Raw genomic sequence first — 19,978 nt, forward strand, 5'->3', positions numbered from 1 at the left:
CAAGGACCACCTAGGTTAGAGACAATCAAGTAACTTTTATTGCTAGACCCAACAAGGGCCATGTTTCGATGATAAACGCCTGCCTCAGGAGTCTATACAAAAGTGATATGAACAAATACAGCAGTTGTAAATACAGCAATATAAATACTGAATATAAAGTTTTAACTGATATGTAAATAGAAATGGCCATCATTAATTATAAGAATGGAGAAAATAAATTTGCAAAAAGACAAATGGAAAGAATTATAAACTGATACTAAATAATTGGAAATAGAGAATAATAACGTGAAAAAAAATAACTAAAAGTGTCATATTAAAGATGAACAAATTATAGAAATACAACCAAAATCCTTTCGTGGATTTTTGGATTGAACTTTTAATTAAGCCTGCATTTTGATCATCTTCTCCACAGTGTCTTTGGTTTTATCAAATTATAGAAATAACAGAAAAATACTTGAAAGAAAATCTAACCAAGAAAGTGAGAGAAGTTTATTAGAACAAAGCCTCTAAACAAGTGAAAAGCTGCCACATTATAACTATACAAATGGTGCAATTTGAAATGTTTCACCCATGCATATTATATGTTTTAAATTAATACATTGATTTAATTTTCATTTAACTTTGTTGCTGATAGGTCCATAAATATAATAACCTTTTTCTGAGCTAGTTGGGGAGAACAGGATTTAAAACAAATTAAATAATAAAAATGTACCCATGCCTTGTGCTGCTGTAGGATCTGCACTGTATAACTTTTGCTTTCATGGCCAAGATCCTTCCTGTATTCACTAGAGGTGGAGAAGTGTAAAGGGCTCTGCTCATTTCCTGCTTTCCCATCTTTATAATTCAATTACTTTTAGGTTGCTGTACTGCCTGGAGGTATTGCTGGTGACATTATATCCAGGCTACGAAGCCCAGAGAAAAGAGGAAAACTGATATCCGTGAAGCCCAAAGCTTTGTTGGATAACTGCTTCAAGGTTATGCATCTGCTGTTCTCTGCCACATGTAAGTCCCGGTGCAGGAGCTGAAGGATGAATGCAAGATGGATGGAACAGTGTTGAAATTTGGATAGGTATAGATTATTTTAGAAAAGTTTTTCCTCATGTTAATCCTCTTCAACGCACACACAAAGGGGCCTTACTAAAATTGCATAGCTTTATATGCACATATAGGTACACTAGAGAGTTGCGCGGGGACTGAAATCCCACCCATCCCTGCCCGTCCCCGCCAGGATCCTCTCCGTCCCCACCAGGATCCTCTCCATCCCCGCCAGGATCCTCTCCGTCCCCACCTGTCCCTGTCAGGATCCTCTCCGTCCCCGCCAGGATCCTCTCCACCCCCGCCCGTCCCCACCAGGATCCTCTCCATCCCCGCCCGTCTCCGCCAGGATCCTCTCCGTCCCCACCTGTCCCTGTCAGGATCCTCTCCGTCCCCGCCAGGATCCTCTCCATCCCCGCCAGGATCCTCTCCGTCCCCACCTGTCCCTGTCAGGATCCTCTCTGTCCCCGCCCATCCCCATAAAAAGCAGCAATTACTTCTGACAGGATCATCAATTCCACAGTTTCTTTTGTGTTTGCGCTGCTGTTTTCCTTGTGGAATCTCTTTGGTGGAACCTTTGGTGGAACCCTTTTTTTGTTTTCTGTTCAGGTAATTAACTTATAAACCCCCTCTTTTATTAAGGCTGATGTGTCCATTATATTATATGGATGAACCCTGCTTCCAAAGCCTTCCATCTCCATGGGAGTCCCGTTGGCCAGAGGGGGGTCCCCGTGGGAGTCCCATGGGTTAGGGGGGATTCCCGGTGGACCCCCGCGGGACCCGCGGGATTCCCATGATCCCCGTTCCCATGCAGACCTCTAAGGTACACTAATGCATGTACTTAAATGTGTGCAATACACTGGCATTTCCAAAAGTAGAGCTGCAATGTATGAATGTACTTTATAAAATATGCATCTTACATGCATAGAGCATGCATTATTTGCACTTTAGGGGACAATTCTGGGAGACTAGTCTATAAAGGCATGCACAGAATATTATGAGTATGTGGTGATAATAGCATAGAATCAGTTTTGCTTTAATGAATATTCACAGAGTACTTCCATGAGAATGTGATTTCCGATAGTCCAAACCTTTAATTTGGAATGTAAGCATGCATTTGTTTCTTTGTAAAAGTTTTGTTATACTGCACTATCAGAGCCAGAATCAAGGTGGTTTGCATACATTAAAATAAAATAATTGATCTAAACAATAAAATTGATAAAATCAAGAGTAAACAAGAAACACAAGGGATGGAATGAAATAGTAATAGTACAACAATAGTGAACCTAAAAAAAAACTATGCTGATTGAAACACAAAGCTGAGACACATCACGGAAGGCTCCAGGTTCTAAAATAAAAAATGGGCTTCATATTCAAAGCAATTTAAGTGGACAGAAGAGACACTTGCCCTCTTAAATCACTTTGAGCCACCCAACCACTGATATTCTGTGGCACTAAACCAGGCAGCGCTGGTGAATTATTCTTCTCTCACCACCTATGTTGAAAGTAGGCAGGTCAGGGGCAATACAGGAGCAGTACTGTGGAGGAACTAGTGGTTATGTGGGTGCCTGCAATATTCAGCTCAAAAACTGCCCTAACTTGGCCAGAACAGCTATGCAGGTCCCCAGCAGTGAAGAACTTTAAATCGAATTCTGCTCTTGATCGGAAATTAGAGTTAGTCAATGAACAATATAATGTAACACCGAGCCCCATAAAGCATACTAATTTCAATATTTTGAAGTAACTGGATCTAAACTCTATTGAGGTAGACTAGGGGTAGGGAACTCCGGTCCTCGAGAGCAGTATTCCAGTCGGGTTTTCAGGATTTCCCCAATGAATATGCATTGAAAGCAGTGTGTGCAAATAGATCTCATGCATATTCATTGAGGAAATCCTGAAAACCCGACTGGAATACGGCTCTTGAGGACCTGAGGTAGACCAATAAAGAAGGAATTACAATAGTCCAACTGCTTTCAGATTCAAAAATGATCTGATAGTTTGAATCTGACAAATGGAAGAGAAAGCTTGATAAGTCAAATAAGAAATATGAGCAGAAAAAGAGAGTCATCTAAGTAAACTCCAAGAGAGCATGCAGTGGCATTAATTTAACAGAAACTTAGTTTTAAAAGGGAATTGTTTGTTCAGGACTAATTTATAGAAAACCATAAGGCTTCGGTCTTGGTACAAGCCTATTTTCAGGCAACCAGGCCAAAATCTTTGTAAGTGAAACATCAACAGGGAACTTAAATTCTAAGCCCTAAGTGCTGTGAGACATTAGAATCTGAACATCATCAGTGTGTATATGTATGTATATATATATATATATATATATATATATATGGAAAATCCAAGATCTTGTACAACAGCATTTAGCCTCAGAGATTGATCATATGACCCAAACACAATGACTGGATGGTGAACTCCTGCGAGGGGGTGTTATCACTCCCCATTAGAATTTCATATCTCTGAGCATATAAGGAAGCATTTGATCATTCTCTTGAGACTATAGCTTTTGATTGGATAGGAGTCAGTCTATATTCTCACATATACATCCATCTTTAGCATTGACTTTTAACATTCAACTTTTTTCCATTTTTCAGCTTTCTCCTCAAAATCTATCTGCTTTTCCATGTCTTCCCTTCCAATCTATCCATATCTACCATCTCCTCCCTCTTTCTTCTCCCCTATCCCCCTCTATCTATAAAAAGCATTTCTTCTTATCTCTTCCCTGCTACACCCATTGCTGTGCGCCATCTCCTCCCTCTGTCTCTTCTGTCTCCTCTTCCTCTCCATCTCTGTGTACCATTTCATCCTTCTCCCATGGTCAGAAAACTGTCTTCCCCCTTCCCCCCTCATATGGGCTGGAATTTCTCTCCTCTCCCATGGTCTGACATCTCTCTTTCCCTCCCTCTTCCTGAGGTCTAACATCTCTCTCCTTCTCTCCTCTCCTTCCTGCGGTCTGGCATCTCTCTCTCCCCTCCTTCCCTTCCATTCTGTGGTCTGGCATCTCTCTCTCCTTCCCATTCCAGTGACCTGACATCTCTTTCTTCCCTCCTTCCATCACCCTTCTATGACATCTCTCTTTCTTTGAGTCATCTCTCCTCCCTCCAAGTTTAACATATCTCCTTCCCTCCTCTCCACCACTATTATGCCCAACAATTCTCCCTCTTCCCCATGTATACCATCTCTCTTTCCCTCCTACTCCACACACCTATGTCCAAGAATTTTCTTTTTCTTTTCCCTCACCCTCCAGCACTATCTCTCTTTTCCTCATTTCCTAACCCCCTCCCAGCCCGTGCAGCATCTGTTTTCCTTGCTTTCCCAACCCCCTTCCCCCCGCAGCCTGTGCAGCATGTTCTTCCCTCATTCCCAACCCTAGCTCTCCCCTCTCAGCTGGATCCTACGGTATGACCTGTCCCCAGTTTCTGACTCCCCCACCTATTACCTCCTCACCGCTGAAATTTAAAATCTTCATGCAGCCAATGGTGCAACAAAGCCAGCCTCCTGCTATCGGCCTGCCCCAGAAGTGTTCTTTCTGCAGCACTTCCTCTTCCCACGTAGGTAGAACTGGAGAAAGAACACTTCTGGGGCAGGCCAAAGGTTGGAGGCTGGCTTCGTTGTGCCATTGGCTGCCTGAAGATTTTAAATTTTAGGGGAGGAGAGGTGGTAGGTGGGAGAGTCGGGATTCAAGGTTTCACTATAGTGGCCCTCTTACCTGTACTCTGACAACAGCACAGATAAAGGCTTTTCTGAGCAAGCCTATGATGTTTCCAGATTGGCGATCACACACTCATTCCATAAAAAGGTATGTAAAAATGATAACTGAGGCTGCTGGTCATGTGTACAATCAGGAGAGGAGGAAACATTATATTAGGGATCAGACAGCTCATGAGCTGAAACAGAAGCATACAAGATAAGGCCTTTTTGTTAAATAACACAAATAATTTTATTAAATAACACAAAGGATTTATTAAATAACAATAAGAAAATTGTGGGATAAGTGTGGCATTTGGATGTTTTATTTGCTAAAATCACATTGTTATTTTTGAAACACATTTTTATAGACAGTTTTTTATGTTGTTTGCCTGAAGTGCATCTAAATCTCAAGGGGGCATGTTGGTGTGTTTTGGGCAACATTAGGGCAGAATTATGATTTGGATGGTTTTCTGCAATAATGGAACATTACAGGAAACATTCAGGGCAAAACTTATTCGTTTTAAATTCTTTATTCATTTTTGCATATTATAACAAGTGTATTAGATAAAATCATATGAACTTATAAATACACACTTGATTAACTCTCATACAACACATTAAATATAACATTTCATTACATATTTATATTCTATAATATCTTGAATATTATGTATTACACCTGATATCTCAACAATTATTATTAAATAGAAACCCTCCCATCCCATCCCCTCCCATCCAGGGCAAAACTTAGATGTTTGAGGCTAGACCTGTTTCAATAACAAATAAGTGCCAAAAAGGTGACCAAACTAATTAGATGATCACTGGAGGCATGGCAGCATGGTCCCCCTATTCCCCATCCATAGCCCCGCTACTCCCTCCATGGATACTGACCCACTCCCACCCCCCAAAGATGTGAATGAACAGTACATACAAGCCTGTCTAGGCCTATATCCTACTCTGACTAGTACACCAGTGCTGGAAAGTGTTAGCCTACCAAAACCCACTAGAAACTACTGTACCAACATATAGGTGACACCTGCAGGCATAAGGGCCATTGTTGTGGTATACAGTTGGGTACAGTAGGTTGTGGGTGAGTTTTAGAGGGCTCACCATACAATGTAAGGGGGTTATGGTGAGATGTGTACCTGGGACCTTTTATGCGCCGTTCACTGCAGTGCCCCCTAGGTACTCCACTTCTCTGCTGGGATGTGCTGCCCGATTCAGAAAAAAAAATAATTTTGATTCGTTTCGATTCAGCCTATTGAATAGATTTTTCAATTCGATTTTCCTGCCCAATTGGTGGGTTTATTTTATAGCCTGTTCACCCCTTTTATAGCCTCTTTGCCCCCTTTGCCTTCTCCTAACCACACTGGTGCTGTGGTGTAAACAAAATAAACAACAACAAAAAAAGACTTTTCCTCTCTCTGTGAAATCCTAGCTCACGTTTGCGGTCTAACACCAGCTCTATCAGGATACACATTTCAAATCTGACATATTGTAATCACAAAACAGAAAATAAAATTATTTTTTCTACCTTTTGTTGTCTGGTCATTATTCAAATCTTGTTGGTCCCTGGCTCTGGTTGTCTTCTGATAACCTGCTTGCCAGGGTCTCCTTCTTTCTTCTTTCTCTGTGCTAACCATCCATCTTCTATTTCTGTCCTCCCCTTCCGTTTCCCTTCCTTCCCCTGGAGGTCTGGCATCTTTCCTTTTTTTCGTCTCCATCCACAGATCCACCTTTTCTCAACTACCCTTCCATCCAGCATCTCTCCTTCCTTCCCCACCATCCCAGGGTCTACCATATCTCCCTTTCTTTTCCCAACTACCTTTCTATCCAATATCTATATCCCCCCCTCCATACCATCCCTTGTGTCCAACTTCTCTCCCTTTCTGTTCCTTCCCTCCCTAAATCCCATTGTCCACCATCTCTCTCCCTCTCCTCTGTTTTTAGACCCATTATTTCTTTCCCCCCCCCCCCCAAAGTCCGGCATATGCACGTCTCTTTGAACCTCCCTCTCCCTCCGTGTACTTCTACACCAGGGTCCCCTCCCCTGAAGGTCTGTCCCCCCTGAAGGCATGCACCCCCCCTGAAGCCCTGAATCCCACCCCTGAAGGCCTTCTTGTCCCCCCTAAAGGCCTGTACCACTCCCCTGAAGGCCTGCACCTCCCCCTGAAGGCCTGCCTGTCCCCTCTGAAGGCCTGCACCTCCCCCTGAAGGCCTGCCTGTCCCCCCTGAAGGCCTGTACCACCACACCTTCTGAAGGACTGTGCACCCCTCCCCCCGGAAGGCCTGCGTGTTCCCCCTGGCCTCCCGTGCACCATTTACCTAATATCAGCAGTCTGCAGAGAAGATCGTGGTGCTAGCGATCTTTGCAAGCTGCCATAGGTCTTCGGAGCTGTTTCCTCTGCCTCGATCCTGCCTCTGGCTGCACATCATTCTCATCTTGGTTGGGCTGAGAACTTTTCAGCGGCCCCTCATACTTTTGTCGGCCAGCTGAGCTCCTTTTCCAACTTTTCTTCCACACAGAACATATTTGTTTAGCGCATCTGCTTTTTCATTATCGCCTTCCACATAGCAGTTTTCAGCATCTTTTGGTCTCATAATTCCATTTCTAGTCATCTTCCTTTCTCCAATATACCTGAAAAAGCCTTGTCTGCTCTTTTTACATCTCTAGCCATTTTTTCTTCCACCTGTGTTTTCGCCAATCATATTTCTATCTTCACTTCTTTGAGTTTTACCTGGTATTCTTTTATGTGTTCCTCTTCTTGAGTTCCTTTGTATTTCTTGAACACCATTTCTTGTGCCTTTATTTTTTCAGTCACCTGTTTAGAAAACCATGAGTTTCCTTTTCCTCTTGTTTTTGTTAACTTTCCTTATATAGAGTTCATTGTTAGCAATGAACTCTATAAATGTTTAATAAAACTGGTGATAGAGAGAACCCTTGTGGAATTCCTGAAGATTAAACCTGTCCAATTAGAACTATCATCTTTCTTTCAAACACAATATTTTTGACCATGCAGAAAAAAAGAAAACCAGTGATACATTTTTTCCAGAAATATCAATTGCTGTCAAAAGACATAATAATAATAATTTTATAAGCAGGCACTTTCTCTGTCCCCAGTGGGCTCTCAGTCTAGGGGCCTTTTTTACAAAGTCATGGTAGTGATGCTGCTGCTGTAAATGCACCGAAGGCCATTCAATTCCTATGGGCTTCGGTGCATTCACCACGGCAGCATTGCTGCCGCGGCTTTGTAAAAGAGGCCCTAAGTTTTTGTACCTGAGGCAGAGGGTTTAGTGACTTGCCCAGGATCACAAAGAGCTACCTAATGCATGCATAGTTTGTCTAGGAAACTTGTGGTGGCTGCAAAGTACCTGTCAACATTTTAAAACATTTTAAGGAAGACACCTGAACAGAAACAATTCATGTTTGGTAGAAGGAAAAAAATCTAAAAATAAATAGTAACATAGTAGATGACGGCAGATAAAGACCCGAATGGTCCATCTAGTCTGCCCAACCTGATTCAGTCTAAAAATTTGTTGTTGTTGTTTTTTCTTCTTCTTAGCTATTTCTGGGCAAGAATCCAAAGCTCTGCCTGGTACTGGTCTTAGGTTCTAACCACTAACGTCTCCTTCAAAGCTCATTCCAGTCCATCCACACCCTCCCCGCCATCGAAGCCCTCCCCAGCCCATCCTCAACCAAACAGCCATATACAGACACAGACCGTGCAAGTTTGCCCAGTACTGGCCTTAGTTCTTCAATATTTACTATTATTTTCTGATTCTAGATCCTCTGTGTTTATCCCATGCTTTTTAGAACTCCGTCACCGTTTTCATCTCCACCACCTCTCTCGGGAGCGCATTCCAGGCATCCACCACCCTCTCCATAAAGAAGAATTTCCATACATTGCTCTTGAGTCTACCATCCCTCAACCTCAAATTATGTCCTCTGGTTTTATCATTTTCCTTTCTCTGGAAAAGATTTTGTTCTACGTTAATACCTTTCAAGTATTTGAACGTCTGAATCATATATCCCATGAATTTTTAAAGTCCTCTATTTTAAAGCCCAGTATTTCAAAGAGAGGAATGCCCATGGACATATCTATCTGCTTTATATGTGTGTAGATTTTCTTCAGGTTTGAAAATAGTCTCGATTCTATTTGCTACACTGTGTCAATAATGGTCAATACTTGCTAACAATAAAACTTATCACACCATAGAAGTCATTAACAAAAGCTTTGTACAGTTTATACTAGTGCAAATAGTGATGTTTGTATGGATAAATAACAAATGCATGTAAGTAGCTATTTTAGAAAGCTACTATTTACCAGAGATGGGCATCGCGAAAATTTTTGTTTGCAGTCTTTTATTGGAATTTTTGTTTTATTTGGGGGTATTGGTCAGTTTGCCGTTACAGGAGCAATGCCATTCAGAATGCACCCTCTTTGTAAATATTTATTTGGATTTTATAGCAGTACTTCAAGGTGAGTTACACAGCCTAATTGTATACTTAAGGCAATAGAAAGTTAATCGAATTGCCCAAGACCATAGGGAGTAGCTATAGGATTTGAACTGGGGATCCTTGGATGGCAAACCCACTGATCTAATCACTAGGCTTTACCTCCATTGTGTGCAGGCATAATGCAGCTTAGTAAATATGTGTTGTGTTATCAGCACATGAACAAACATGTGGTTGTTTTATTAATGGTGAAATCCAATTGACAATTGGCTAAGACATTTAGTCCCTTGGACGGAAAGTCTGAACTGGGAAGAAATAAATAAAGTAGAAAAAGTTCTTTAAATAATGGACATCAGTATGAGCTCTTGATAGATAAACGGGAAATTATGGCTCGGGCCGTGTCTCATAGGTGACCAGCACCAGACCACAGTGTAAATGAGAACTGCCCCATACATCATTTAGTCCATTGTAAAGTTATCAAGCATGTGAATGAAATCACACTCCCAGAAAAAAATTAATGACATGCAGTGGCAGCCTATCCCTATTATTTACAAGTGTAGACCCACAGCTCTGTAGGTGTGTTTTGGGTGAGTCTGAAAAGTATGTATCTATTTCAGATTATGCAATGGCAATACATGCATATATTTACAGGCTGCCAAAATGCTCTTTCCATGCAGTGGCATGAGGAACCAATAAAATCTAAATAGGAAGAGGTCCATTTTGAGAAAGATGGCCCTAGAGGAATTCAGTTTGAGCTTTTGTAGGAAAGTATAAAATCCTAAATACAAGGGAGGTGCTAGGTCTTCCTTTCTTATAGGATGTCCAACAAAGAGAATGTAGAACAGTAGTAGTTGGGGAATCCCATCCAGGGACCCACCAGAGCTTTAGCTTCCTGCCCTAGGGACTAATGGAAGGAGAAGAATTAAGCACAGGGTCTGCCGGTCAACTGTTTTCTGGTGCAAGAGGAGGAGGAAGGAATTCATAAACCTCTGTCAATAGGACTCAAAAGAGTGGAGTAGAAAGCAAAAGGCTGGTGCTGTTGGAGAAAAGGGACCTGCTGGCAGGGCCGGATTAGAGGATAGGCCCAAGAGGCACGTGCCTAGGGCCCGATATTGTCAGGGCACATCCCCAGGGCCGACGTTAAAGGGAGCAAACAGGGCAGCTGCCCTGGCCCCCACAGATCCAGGGGGCCCCGCGGTCCGAAGTGCTTTATTAAAAAGCGAAATTTTCCTTTTCAGAGGGGCCCGACACGGCAGCCGTTCTTACAAACTGCCAGCGTCTGCCCCAAAGCTTTCCCTCTCTGCAGCAATCTGCCCTGTCGGAAACAGGAAGTTGTGGCAGAGAGAAATTTTTGGAGCAGCCACCGTCAGCTGTGAGAAATGCTGCCATGTCGGACCCTTCTGAAAAAGAACATCCCAGATGACGCTGCCCACACTTCCGCCACACATGCCTCCGCTCAGAAAAAACGGCGGGCAGACAAGACCCATCCCCACCGGCTCTTGTGGGTTCCAGTCCTCCAGTGCACCCGCCTTCCTGCTACTGCTGGGGCTCCCGGTCCGGATATGCGCGGGGAAAGGAGCTTTAACTGACGAAGAGGAAGGTGATACAGGAAAATAAAATATCATGGGAATGGCAGGTATGTTTCACTTAAAGGCAATCTTCTGCAACTGCGAGTAAATGAAAAGTGACAGGAGGCTGCCCAATGATCCACACACCCCCAATCCAAGGCCCTCCCCAACCATCCTAGGCCCATTATTCCAGTGCCCCTCCCTACCTAAATTCCTGATGATCTAGATTCTAGAAGGTGTAATTGGGGCAGGAGCGATGCCCATTCACTCCTGCCTATGGCCACAGTTGCATGCAATATGGCAGCTGCAAATTTTACCACAGATTTATGGTACCACTAGGGGTCATGGTAGTAACATGAGACTATTGTGGCCACCCTATTCAGAGTGGCTGCAGCCATAGGCAGGAGTGAATGAGCATTGCTTCTGTCCCAACATCCACTAGACCATTAGGGATTCAAGTAGGCTTGGGGTACCTATGCGGAGTGTGGAGGGTGCAGGACTAAGTAAGGCCCTCCCCTTTTGTTGCCCCCAAAATTTTCAGGGTCCCCCATCCAAGAGTAGATAACCTCCCACCTTCCCCAAACAAAATGAACATTCTCCTAGAAGACACAGGAAATGATATGAAGTGAAAAAATTTTGGCTACCCATCCTTAATATGTGTCTATGAGAAAGGATTTGAGGGTCTGTACTGGAGGAGAATGAGTATGAGTGAGTGTGTGTGCTTGTAACTTTTTTTTTTTTTAACTTTATTGAATTTTAAATAATGGCAGTGCATTACAGAAATTATAACATGAAAAGCTTGCATAAAAATGACAGAGAGATGTTGTGACCCATCTTCACTCCAGGCTACAAGACTTGGAGATATCTGTTACTGTTCTCACCTGGTTCCACACGGCCTAGTCCCCATCAACTTCCCTCTCCACTACTTGCTGGGCACCACAGGGCTTTTTGCTAGCCTACATTGTAAGCGACTCCCGTTCTGCTAGGGAGACGCGTAGGGCCACCTAGGTTCGCTTAAGGCTACCGCCTAGCCTTAGGCGAGCTTAGGCAGCTTGCAGGCCTCTCTAGGCTCCCTGGAGGCACCTTCAATATGGGTGGCCTGCCTGGGGAGCTTTTTTTTTTTTTTTTTTTAGAAAAAGTGCCTCACGATTGGCTGATTAGACCGCTGTAGGACGCCTACAAACTGAAGCATCCATCCATCGCTCGCATAGACCTGATGTAACCATCAACCATCCACCTTCGAAAAACTTCACTATCCATTTCTGGAGTGAAATCCAGGTTGTCCACAATAGATAAAAGATCACTTCCTATATTTTTGACCTTCCACAGTCTTAGCAATGATTGCCAAGCCAATGACAACAGGCACAACATATGACCTTTAAAAGATATTGGAATGTTGCTCAGTTTCGCCTGAAGCACATAATTCAAATGTAATGGATGAGCTAAAGATTTTCCAAAAAGCAAAGGAGTATAACCCTCAAATTCCATACTCAGTACACAAGCATGTTTATAATGTTGCATGTTAGGCATCCCCAGGCCTCCACTCTTCCAATTACCATATAAGTGAGAGAATTTTAATTTGGGGTTTTTTTTTTCCCTTCCCCAAATAAATCTAGTCACTAAGACACTGATTCTGTAAGTGGCACCTGAAATGGCAGGTTCCTAGACAAATGGCATCTGCCATGTATAAATCATGTTCAGGTGCCACTTAGAGAACATAAGAATAGCTTTACTGGGATCCCGATCCAAGATGGCCACGGATGCAAGCCGCTGAAGCAGTCGCCGAACAGACGCTAAAGTTTGAAAGCTTTTGAGCTGAACTTTGCCTCCTAATATGCCGAAAAGAAGGGGAAAGAGCACCGGTGGGGCCTCCCTGTGCTCCGGAACACCTACCTCCAGCAATATTGAAGCGCTGTTTCGGCATTTCCAGGGCACCATGATGACGTCGGGATTTCAGTTAGAGACACCCCATGGGAACGGAGCAGAGGCGTCTCACCGAAGTTTTGAGACCACTTTGAGCCCCGACGTAAGACCTCCTCCCTTGCACCCCCGTGCAACCAGCTCCCCAGGGGTAGAGAGCCTACCAGAAGTCGGGATGAGCTCTCCCCTAGAGGCTGCGCGGAGCTGTGTTGAAGAAGCCGTTTCAGGTTCACAGGTTATGCAGGAGAGCCTGAATATGGACGGGAGTGCTGCAACAACTAAAACTGGACCTACTCAAGCGGAGGGAAGTGGAGGAGAGCGGTCGAATGGTGAGCACAAACTTTTGATTACACACTTACAAATTCCTACCATAGTTAAGCCCCAAGAAGTCACTTTAGATGCCTTGTGGGACCTGGTGGCAAATATGGCGAAAACAATTAATGTCCAACAAGTGCAAGTGGAGGGGAAAATGAAAGACCAAGAAAAAGAAATTACTTTAATAAAGCAAGATATTGCTGACTCAAATAAATCATTAGACAGTATCAAAAATGAATTAAAATCTTCCAAACAGCTTCAAGAGACTTTAATTAAGGACAATGTTAATTTAAGAAGGAAGATTGAAACATTTGAAAATTTTTCAAGAGGCAACAATATCAGATTGATTAATTTTCCACGAATTACAACAATTACCCCGCGAGAAATGTTAAAACGATACCTGACGGAAATACTAGAAGTTCCTGAGGGTTCATTACCTCCATTTACACAGGTGTACTACCTTCCCAAGAAAAATCAAATTCAGCAACAGGAAGACAGCCAAGGTCCAATAGATGTATCGGCATTATTGGAATTATCAGATAAAGAGTTGGCTACTCCTGCAACATTAGTAGCAACTTTAGCTCTAACAATGGATAAGAACTGGATTTTGAGACTTTTCTTCAAAAATAGAGCAAAAGAATTTATGAGACTCAAAATACAAATGTTCCCAGATTTAGCCAGGGACACACAAAGGCGAAGAAAAGAGTTTCTTATGATAAAACCGGGAATTATAGCTCTTGGAGCAACCTTTTTCCTGCGATATCCTTGTAAATGTGTTATACAATATAATTCCCAAAAATATGTTTTCTTTGAGCCTTACCAGCTGACAACTTTCCTATCTCTTTCTCAGCTTGAGAAGGAAAAGAATGGAGGAGTATAGAAAATTTAAGATGTCCTTATCAGCTGACTTGCATTATCTTCCTTAATATTATTTCTTTGTTTTTTCCGTTTATAATTACATTTTGGATCATTTGTGGTCTTGAGCTGATTTAAGTTAATTGGTATCCTTGAAATTTATAATATTGTTATGATTTTCTTTTCTTGACTTAAAGCTTTCTGTACAAGTAAATCTTGAATTGTATTTTGAAAATTGAATTTAAAAAAAAAAAAATAGCTTTACTAGGTCAGACCAATGGTCCATATAGGCCCAGTAGCCCATTTTCATGGTGGCCAATCCAGGTCACTAGTACCTGGCCAAAACCCAAGGAATATTCCATGCTACCGATCCAGTGGCTTCCCACATGTCTTTCTCAATAACAGACTATAGACTTTTCCTCCAGGAAATTGTCCAAACTGCTCTTACCACAACCTCCGGCAATGCTAGAGCTTAACTATTCTCTGAGTGTATAAGAATAACAGCTACTGGCACCTAATGATGAACTTAAGCGCTGGTAGGCCAGAGTTTTAAAAGCCTACATTTCTGGCACCTCGGTTCATTGTAGAATTAAGCCAAACGGTGCTTAGTGATGCCTAAGGCCAATTCTGCCCCTAAACATGCCTACCTAGGCATGTAGCATCACTTAGCACCGTTAGGCACCGTTAACCACTGGTCCCTGGAAGCACTTAGATTTTTTAAAAATTGTTTTTTAATCAGCTTTAATTGATCATGCCATTAAGCACCAATTAAAAAAAGTTAAGCTGCTATGTTAGTCATGATTAAATATTTTAATGGGCATTAAAAACTTAATAATGCATTAACACGTTAAATCTGCAGCTCTAATAAAAATTGGCATGCATGCTAAGCAGTGCTAAGCATGTAAGCCAGTAGCACACAGAGGTTTGAAGGAGAAACACCTTGGGTGTGGTTTGGGCAGAGTTTCAAGGTATATGTGTATTCCATATTTTAGAATAACAACACAGGTATGTTGAGTTACACATAATTGCTGACTTATATTTTGTTTGGATCTGGGGTTTAGAGAAGTGTGTGTGTGGATAACTGTGCTTTCAACTCTGGCATTCAATACAACTTTGAAATGCCAAAAACTGAGTTTTGGCGGATGGCTCCTTAATATTTTCCTCATTGATGTACAGCTTTGCCAAAATCTTCCACTTATATGCATAAGTAACAAAATAGAGATCCCCAGATGCTCCATTCCCTGCCCCCCCTCCCCCCAATCTACTAGTCAGGGGCAAGAGCAAGCCCTGGACAATTTTGTCCCAGTGATTTCATTTTCAAAACTAGCACAGCCAGTATTCTAGCAGTAATCTTGTGATAACTACTGTTAGGACTCAGATTATTTGAATGAAAAGTCAGTTGTTAAATCCAGTTATGAAATTAGATTCTAAGTGAAAGTAGTGCTATTTACAGATCCAAAGCCCTGAGTGATGCTGCTCTGTTTTTAAATGGCTTTTTCTACTCTGTATCCTTCCAAATACACATGCTATTTTGGCAGTTCTGTTTGTATTTTAGAAAAGGCTCTGTGTTTGTTTTGTCTGTTCTAAACTACTAAGATTTTTTTTTTTAACTGCTAGGATCTGTCAATTTTCCTACCTAGATATTTCATATAAAGTTATACTTTTACTACTACTTATCATTTCTATAACTCTACCAGGGCTGCAGCCAGACATGCCAACTTGAGTGGGCCTGAGCCCAAAGTGGATAGGCCTACATTATTCTTCCCCCCTTCCCCAGTAACCCCAAATTCAATCACTACTGGAACTGATGGGGATCCCCAAGCCCATCCAGCTGAAAAGGTCCTGATCATCTAACATCAAAATAATCTATGCTTAATTGGTAAATTTGAAAAGGTATTAGCTGAAAGATCTACAGCCCTTTGCAAATATAATTCTATTTGGTCTCCATTATCTAGATATTGCAATGACTCTTAATTATATCTACTTATACAATCTACTAAGATTTCATTTCAACTGTTATAATTGCATGAAGTTTGTTAATTGATGTACCATTAGATTGGAATTTATCTGAACCAATTGTACAGCTTATTGCACTATGAGATGTTATATTTTCTGTTATTGTTTCCCTTAAAATTCAATAAAAACATTTGAACACACACAAAAAAAAACCCCAACATGGATATTAAGCAGATGAGTTGGCTGTGCATTGAACTGAGGATAAGACATATAGGGCTACATTCAGTAAATGGTGCAAAAAAATCGGCACTCAATGCTGTTCTATAATGGGCACTCACAGATGAGCACCCACTATAGAATTAGTGTACCGTGCCAATTTCGGTGCCTAAATTTGGATGCCAGGATTTGCACCTGCTGAAACCAGATGTGATTCCTATTGCCCAATTTAGGTACACATCCCCAGTATTCAATACCACTGCACACACATTTTAGGACTGCCCCTGACCCACCCATACACCTCCCATGGCCACGCTCCCTTTTGGGTTGCATGCTATAGGATTTATAGAATAGCATGCAAGATGCACCCAAATACAAAATGGTGTCAGTTATTAGCACAGGTATTCCAGTGCATTTTTGTAAAAAGGCCCCTATATTTCATAATTACATGAAAATATTTGCTGGGAAAATGTTTTGTAAACTTGGAAACCCAGATTCAATAGGGGCATGATGTCAGCTTTTTGTTTAAACATGCACTGGTTAACTATTATGTATAATACCACTTAAAAATGTAAAAATTCAATAACTGAACACATTTATGGACATGTAGCTTTATTTAAGGAACAAATTTATATTTTGTTCACCTGCTTTTTAATAGTTATATTGGGTTAGAATTGTTGTCATAATTTTGTTAGGTTTAAGTTTTGTATATCTCACAACAGCAAAGAACTTCACTCCTAAACCAGGGTATATGGAGCATTAAATGACATTGAATATCGTCCTTCTAATATATATGTACTAGGATCCTTCATGCTTACATATTAGTATTACCACTGGAGCTTCTGACAATGCTAATGTGATATAAATTTGCATGCAAATATGGGCATAGATGTGCTTTCAGGAGAGGGTAGGGAAACATTGACCTAGGCTGTAGAACAGACTTCCATTCCATTACGTTATTACATTACATTAGTGACTTCTATTCCGCCTATACCTTGCAGTTCAAGGCGGATTACAAAAGAGCTAACTGGACATTTCCAGTAACGTTACAGTTGTTTTTTGGTTACAAAAGAGGTAAGATAGCTGGATAATTTCCAGGAGAACTTGCAAATTGGATAGTAAAATGACTGGACATTTCTAGGGAATATTCCAAATAAGTTACAAATAAGATTACATTACATTTTGGGGATTTGTATTCTTGGTTGGTATTTTGAGGAGGAAGAGATTACCAAAGTGGAGACTTTGGGAGGGGAATTTACCAGGGAGGAGAGGGAAGAGGGGGAGGGTTAAGGTATCTGGATAAATTTTTTGAATAGCAAGGTTTTGATTTCTTTTCGAAATGTTTTGAAGTTGCACGTTGCCGTCAGCAGATTGGAGATGGAGTGGTCAAGTTTCGCTGGAAGTTAGCCAGGAATCTAATTTCCTAACATTAGGAAGAAGGCTAGGGTACTTTTATGTTCAGTAAATTGCTAAACCTTGTGTATATATAATGAACGTAAACCACTTTGGTTGTGCCACAGAAAGGCAGTATATCAAATCTATGACCCTTTGCTCTTGACCCTTTAAACCCTCTTTGTGTGTTTAGGCAAAGTGAAGGATAACTGCAGAAAACTCGGAGCCCCTTATTTAAGACTGGCATTATCAAATATGGCCAAGCCCATTATTGGTTTTGTTGAGTATTATAGTGAAATGAAACTATCGTTATTTAAAATAATGCTTAATCTCATTCTTTTCTTTATTTTATTCTTTTTTCTCTCTCTGCAGGTATATTGTCTTGAGCTGCCACTGCGCAGGAAGAATGTTAAATGCGATTAGTTTTTCTTGTGCTGTCCTTTTGTTTCCATCACTGCAGCTTTCAACTTATAAATCGTTCCTGCCTTCTCCATTTGGCTATGTATGGTAACAGCAGCCTGGATTCCTAGCGTTCATGTTTGTTTTCCATCTCACGTGCTCCCTTGAACCTTCAAGATGTGTGCCTCATCCTCCTTGTCATGCTTTGTAGTGGAATAGCTGCCTAATGGGTAGAGCAGCAGGCTACAAACCAGGGAAACCAGGTTCAGATCCCACCGCTGCCTCCTTGAGATCTTGGATAGGTCACTTAACTCTCTGTTGCTTCAGGTGCACTTTGTAGACAGGAAAATACTTATTGTACTTGAAAGTAACTCATCTTGAACAAATGGGAAAAGCATTAGCCAAATCCAAATACTTTGAACGGCAGATTAGGGGCCATGTTTCAAGAGGCCTCAAGCTGAAGGGAGACATAGGCTACAGGCAGGCGTTGGAATTCCCTTCCTCAGTTTCTGCCCTGGGCTCCTGAATGTCTAACACAAACTCTGCTGCTTCCCTAGTTCAGTCATTAATCTGAACCTAGAGCCTGGGATTAAAGAGAGGAAGAAGCAATCAAGATTCAAGTGGATGTTCATTTGCAGAAAATGAAAGAGTAATCAAAGTTCTCCAATATGGAAAATATGCACTTTCAAATATATGCTCATTCCCAGTGCAGGCATGTCTAATTAGCTTCCAAATGTATGCTTTTTCCTGGTACAGGCATGTCTAATTCGTTTTCATATGTATGCTCTGTCTCAATTACAGGCATGTCAAATTAATGTCATCTTACGTGTTATTATGTGTACATTTGCCATTGCCAGTAAAAGAAATGGAATGCTTTTCTTATACTAATGTGTTGTGCAGCTTCATTACTGATGTTGGTTGGAGCCTGAACACAAAAAATTAGTCTTGAATATTGCACATAACGTGTATTTCCTGCCTTGCAAAAGGTAGAAAGAAGAGGGCTGCTTGGAAATGGGGCTACATTTATTTTGACTAGTGAGTGAGTAATTCAGCATCAGTAAGGAAGTAAACATTTTGTAACAGTTCAAAATGGAGTTGCACATATTATACTTTTAATCCTGAACATCTGTCATTGTGGGCTCAGTTAGTCCTGCAATATTGGCCAAAAGCTTGATCTTAAGTTCACAAGAAGGAAGGCATGAATCAAATAGACATAAAGGAATCCGGAAATTAGGAGTTTTCAATCCAAAATATGTTTCAGTCTTCAAAGAAAAGTCAACAGGCATCTTTCAAACTGCAGAATACATCATTGACTAAGTATTCTGTGCCTTCTGCTTCCTCTCAATGTTCTAATTCCTTTATCAACCAACGACAGTGGAGATACACGATAAAGTTGGTATGCAATACAATTCCTCATATCACACAGTATAAACACGCACGTGTTTTGGCCTCAACGGCCTGCCTCAGGAGCCTTTGATGTCTATATTCTATTACTTATAGGATGCAGCCTATCATGGATCAAAAAGTCACACACTACACACACCATGAGGATCCGTATGGTATGTGTAGCGCGTACATGTGGATTTTTATCTTGACTTTTTGATCCATGATAGGCTGCATCAAATAATAGAATATAGACATCAAAGGCTCCTGAGGCAGGCCGTTGAGGCTGAAACGCGTGCGTGTCAAGCCATCGCACATTATACTGTGATTTGAGGAATAAAATGGCACACCAATTTTACTGTGTATCTCCACTGTCCTTTGTTGGTTCCTGTTTGGATTGTGGAGATTGTCTCCTGTTTTCTTTCTGTTTTACTTCCTGTATCACCATTCCTGACCATGTTTCAAGGATGACAGAAAAGCATGTAGTAAAGACTTCAAAGGCAAGGAGTAGAAGCATACTTATAAAACCTTTTTTTTTTTCTCTAAGACTGTCCTCTAATCCACTAATGAAAGATATTATGGAAAAAACATATTCAGATTAAGCAGTTATTACCAATCCAAACCTTAATGCTGGCACAAATAGACTGCACATGGGGGTACATGGGGGTTGCACCATAGAATAGTATTTAGAGAAACTGAATAAGGCATATGGAAGTGTAACCAGTGGAGACAAACTGGTCTTTTGGCTCATTGAAACTCCCCTAGACACCATATAGAAAACCTTTAA

At 41.4% G+C, this 19,978-nt stretch overlaps 1 protein-coding gene across 4 annotated transcripts in view; it reads left to right on the forward strand.

Annotated features, from left to right (window-relative positions):
• The window catches only part of IL34 (interleukin 34), a 134,945-nt gene extending 116,253 nt beyond the window's left edge, over positions 1–18,692 (forward strand). For 3 of the 4 annotated variants that reach the window (XM_033943365.1, XM_033943366.1, XM_033943367.1), the window contains exons 6-7: positions 858–1,002; positions 17,782–18,692. In XM_033943365.1, coding sequence (XP_033799256.1) covers positions 858–1,002; positions 17,782–17,795 — 159 coding nt within the window. In that variant the 3' untranslated portion in view covers positions 17,796–18,692. The remainder of the gene's footprint in view (positions 1–857; positions 1,003–17,781) is intronic. The other variant, XM_033943368.1, reaches the window with a different exon arrangement.
• Positions 18,693–19,978: the final 1,286 nt, after the last annotated feature.

This window comes from Geotrypetes seraphini, chromosome 4 (assembly GCF_902459505.1).
Source record: "Geotrypetes seraphini chromosome 4, aGeoSer1.1, whole genome shotgun sequence".
In the NCBI taxonomy this organism is placed as follows: domain Eukaryota; kingdom Metazoa; phylum Chordata; class Amphibia; order Gymnophiona; family Dermophiidae; genus Geotrypetes; species Geotrypetes seraphini.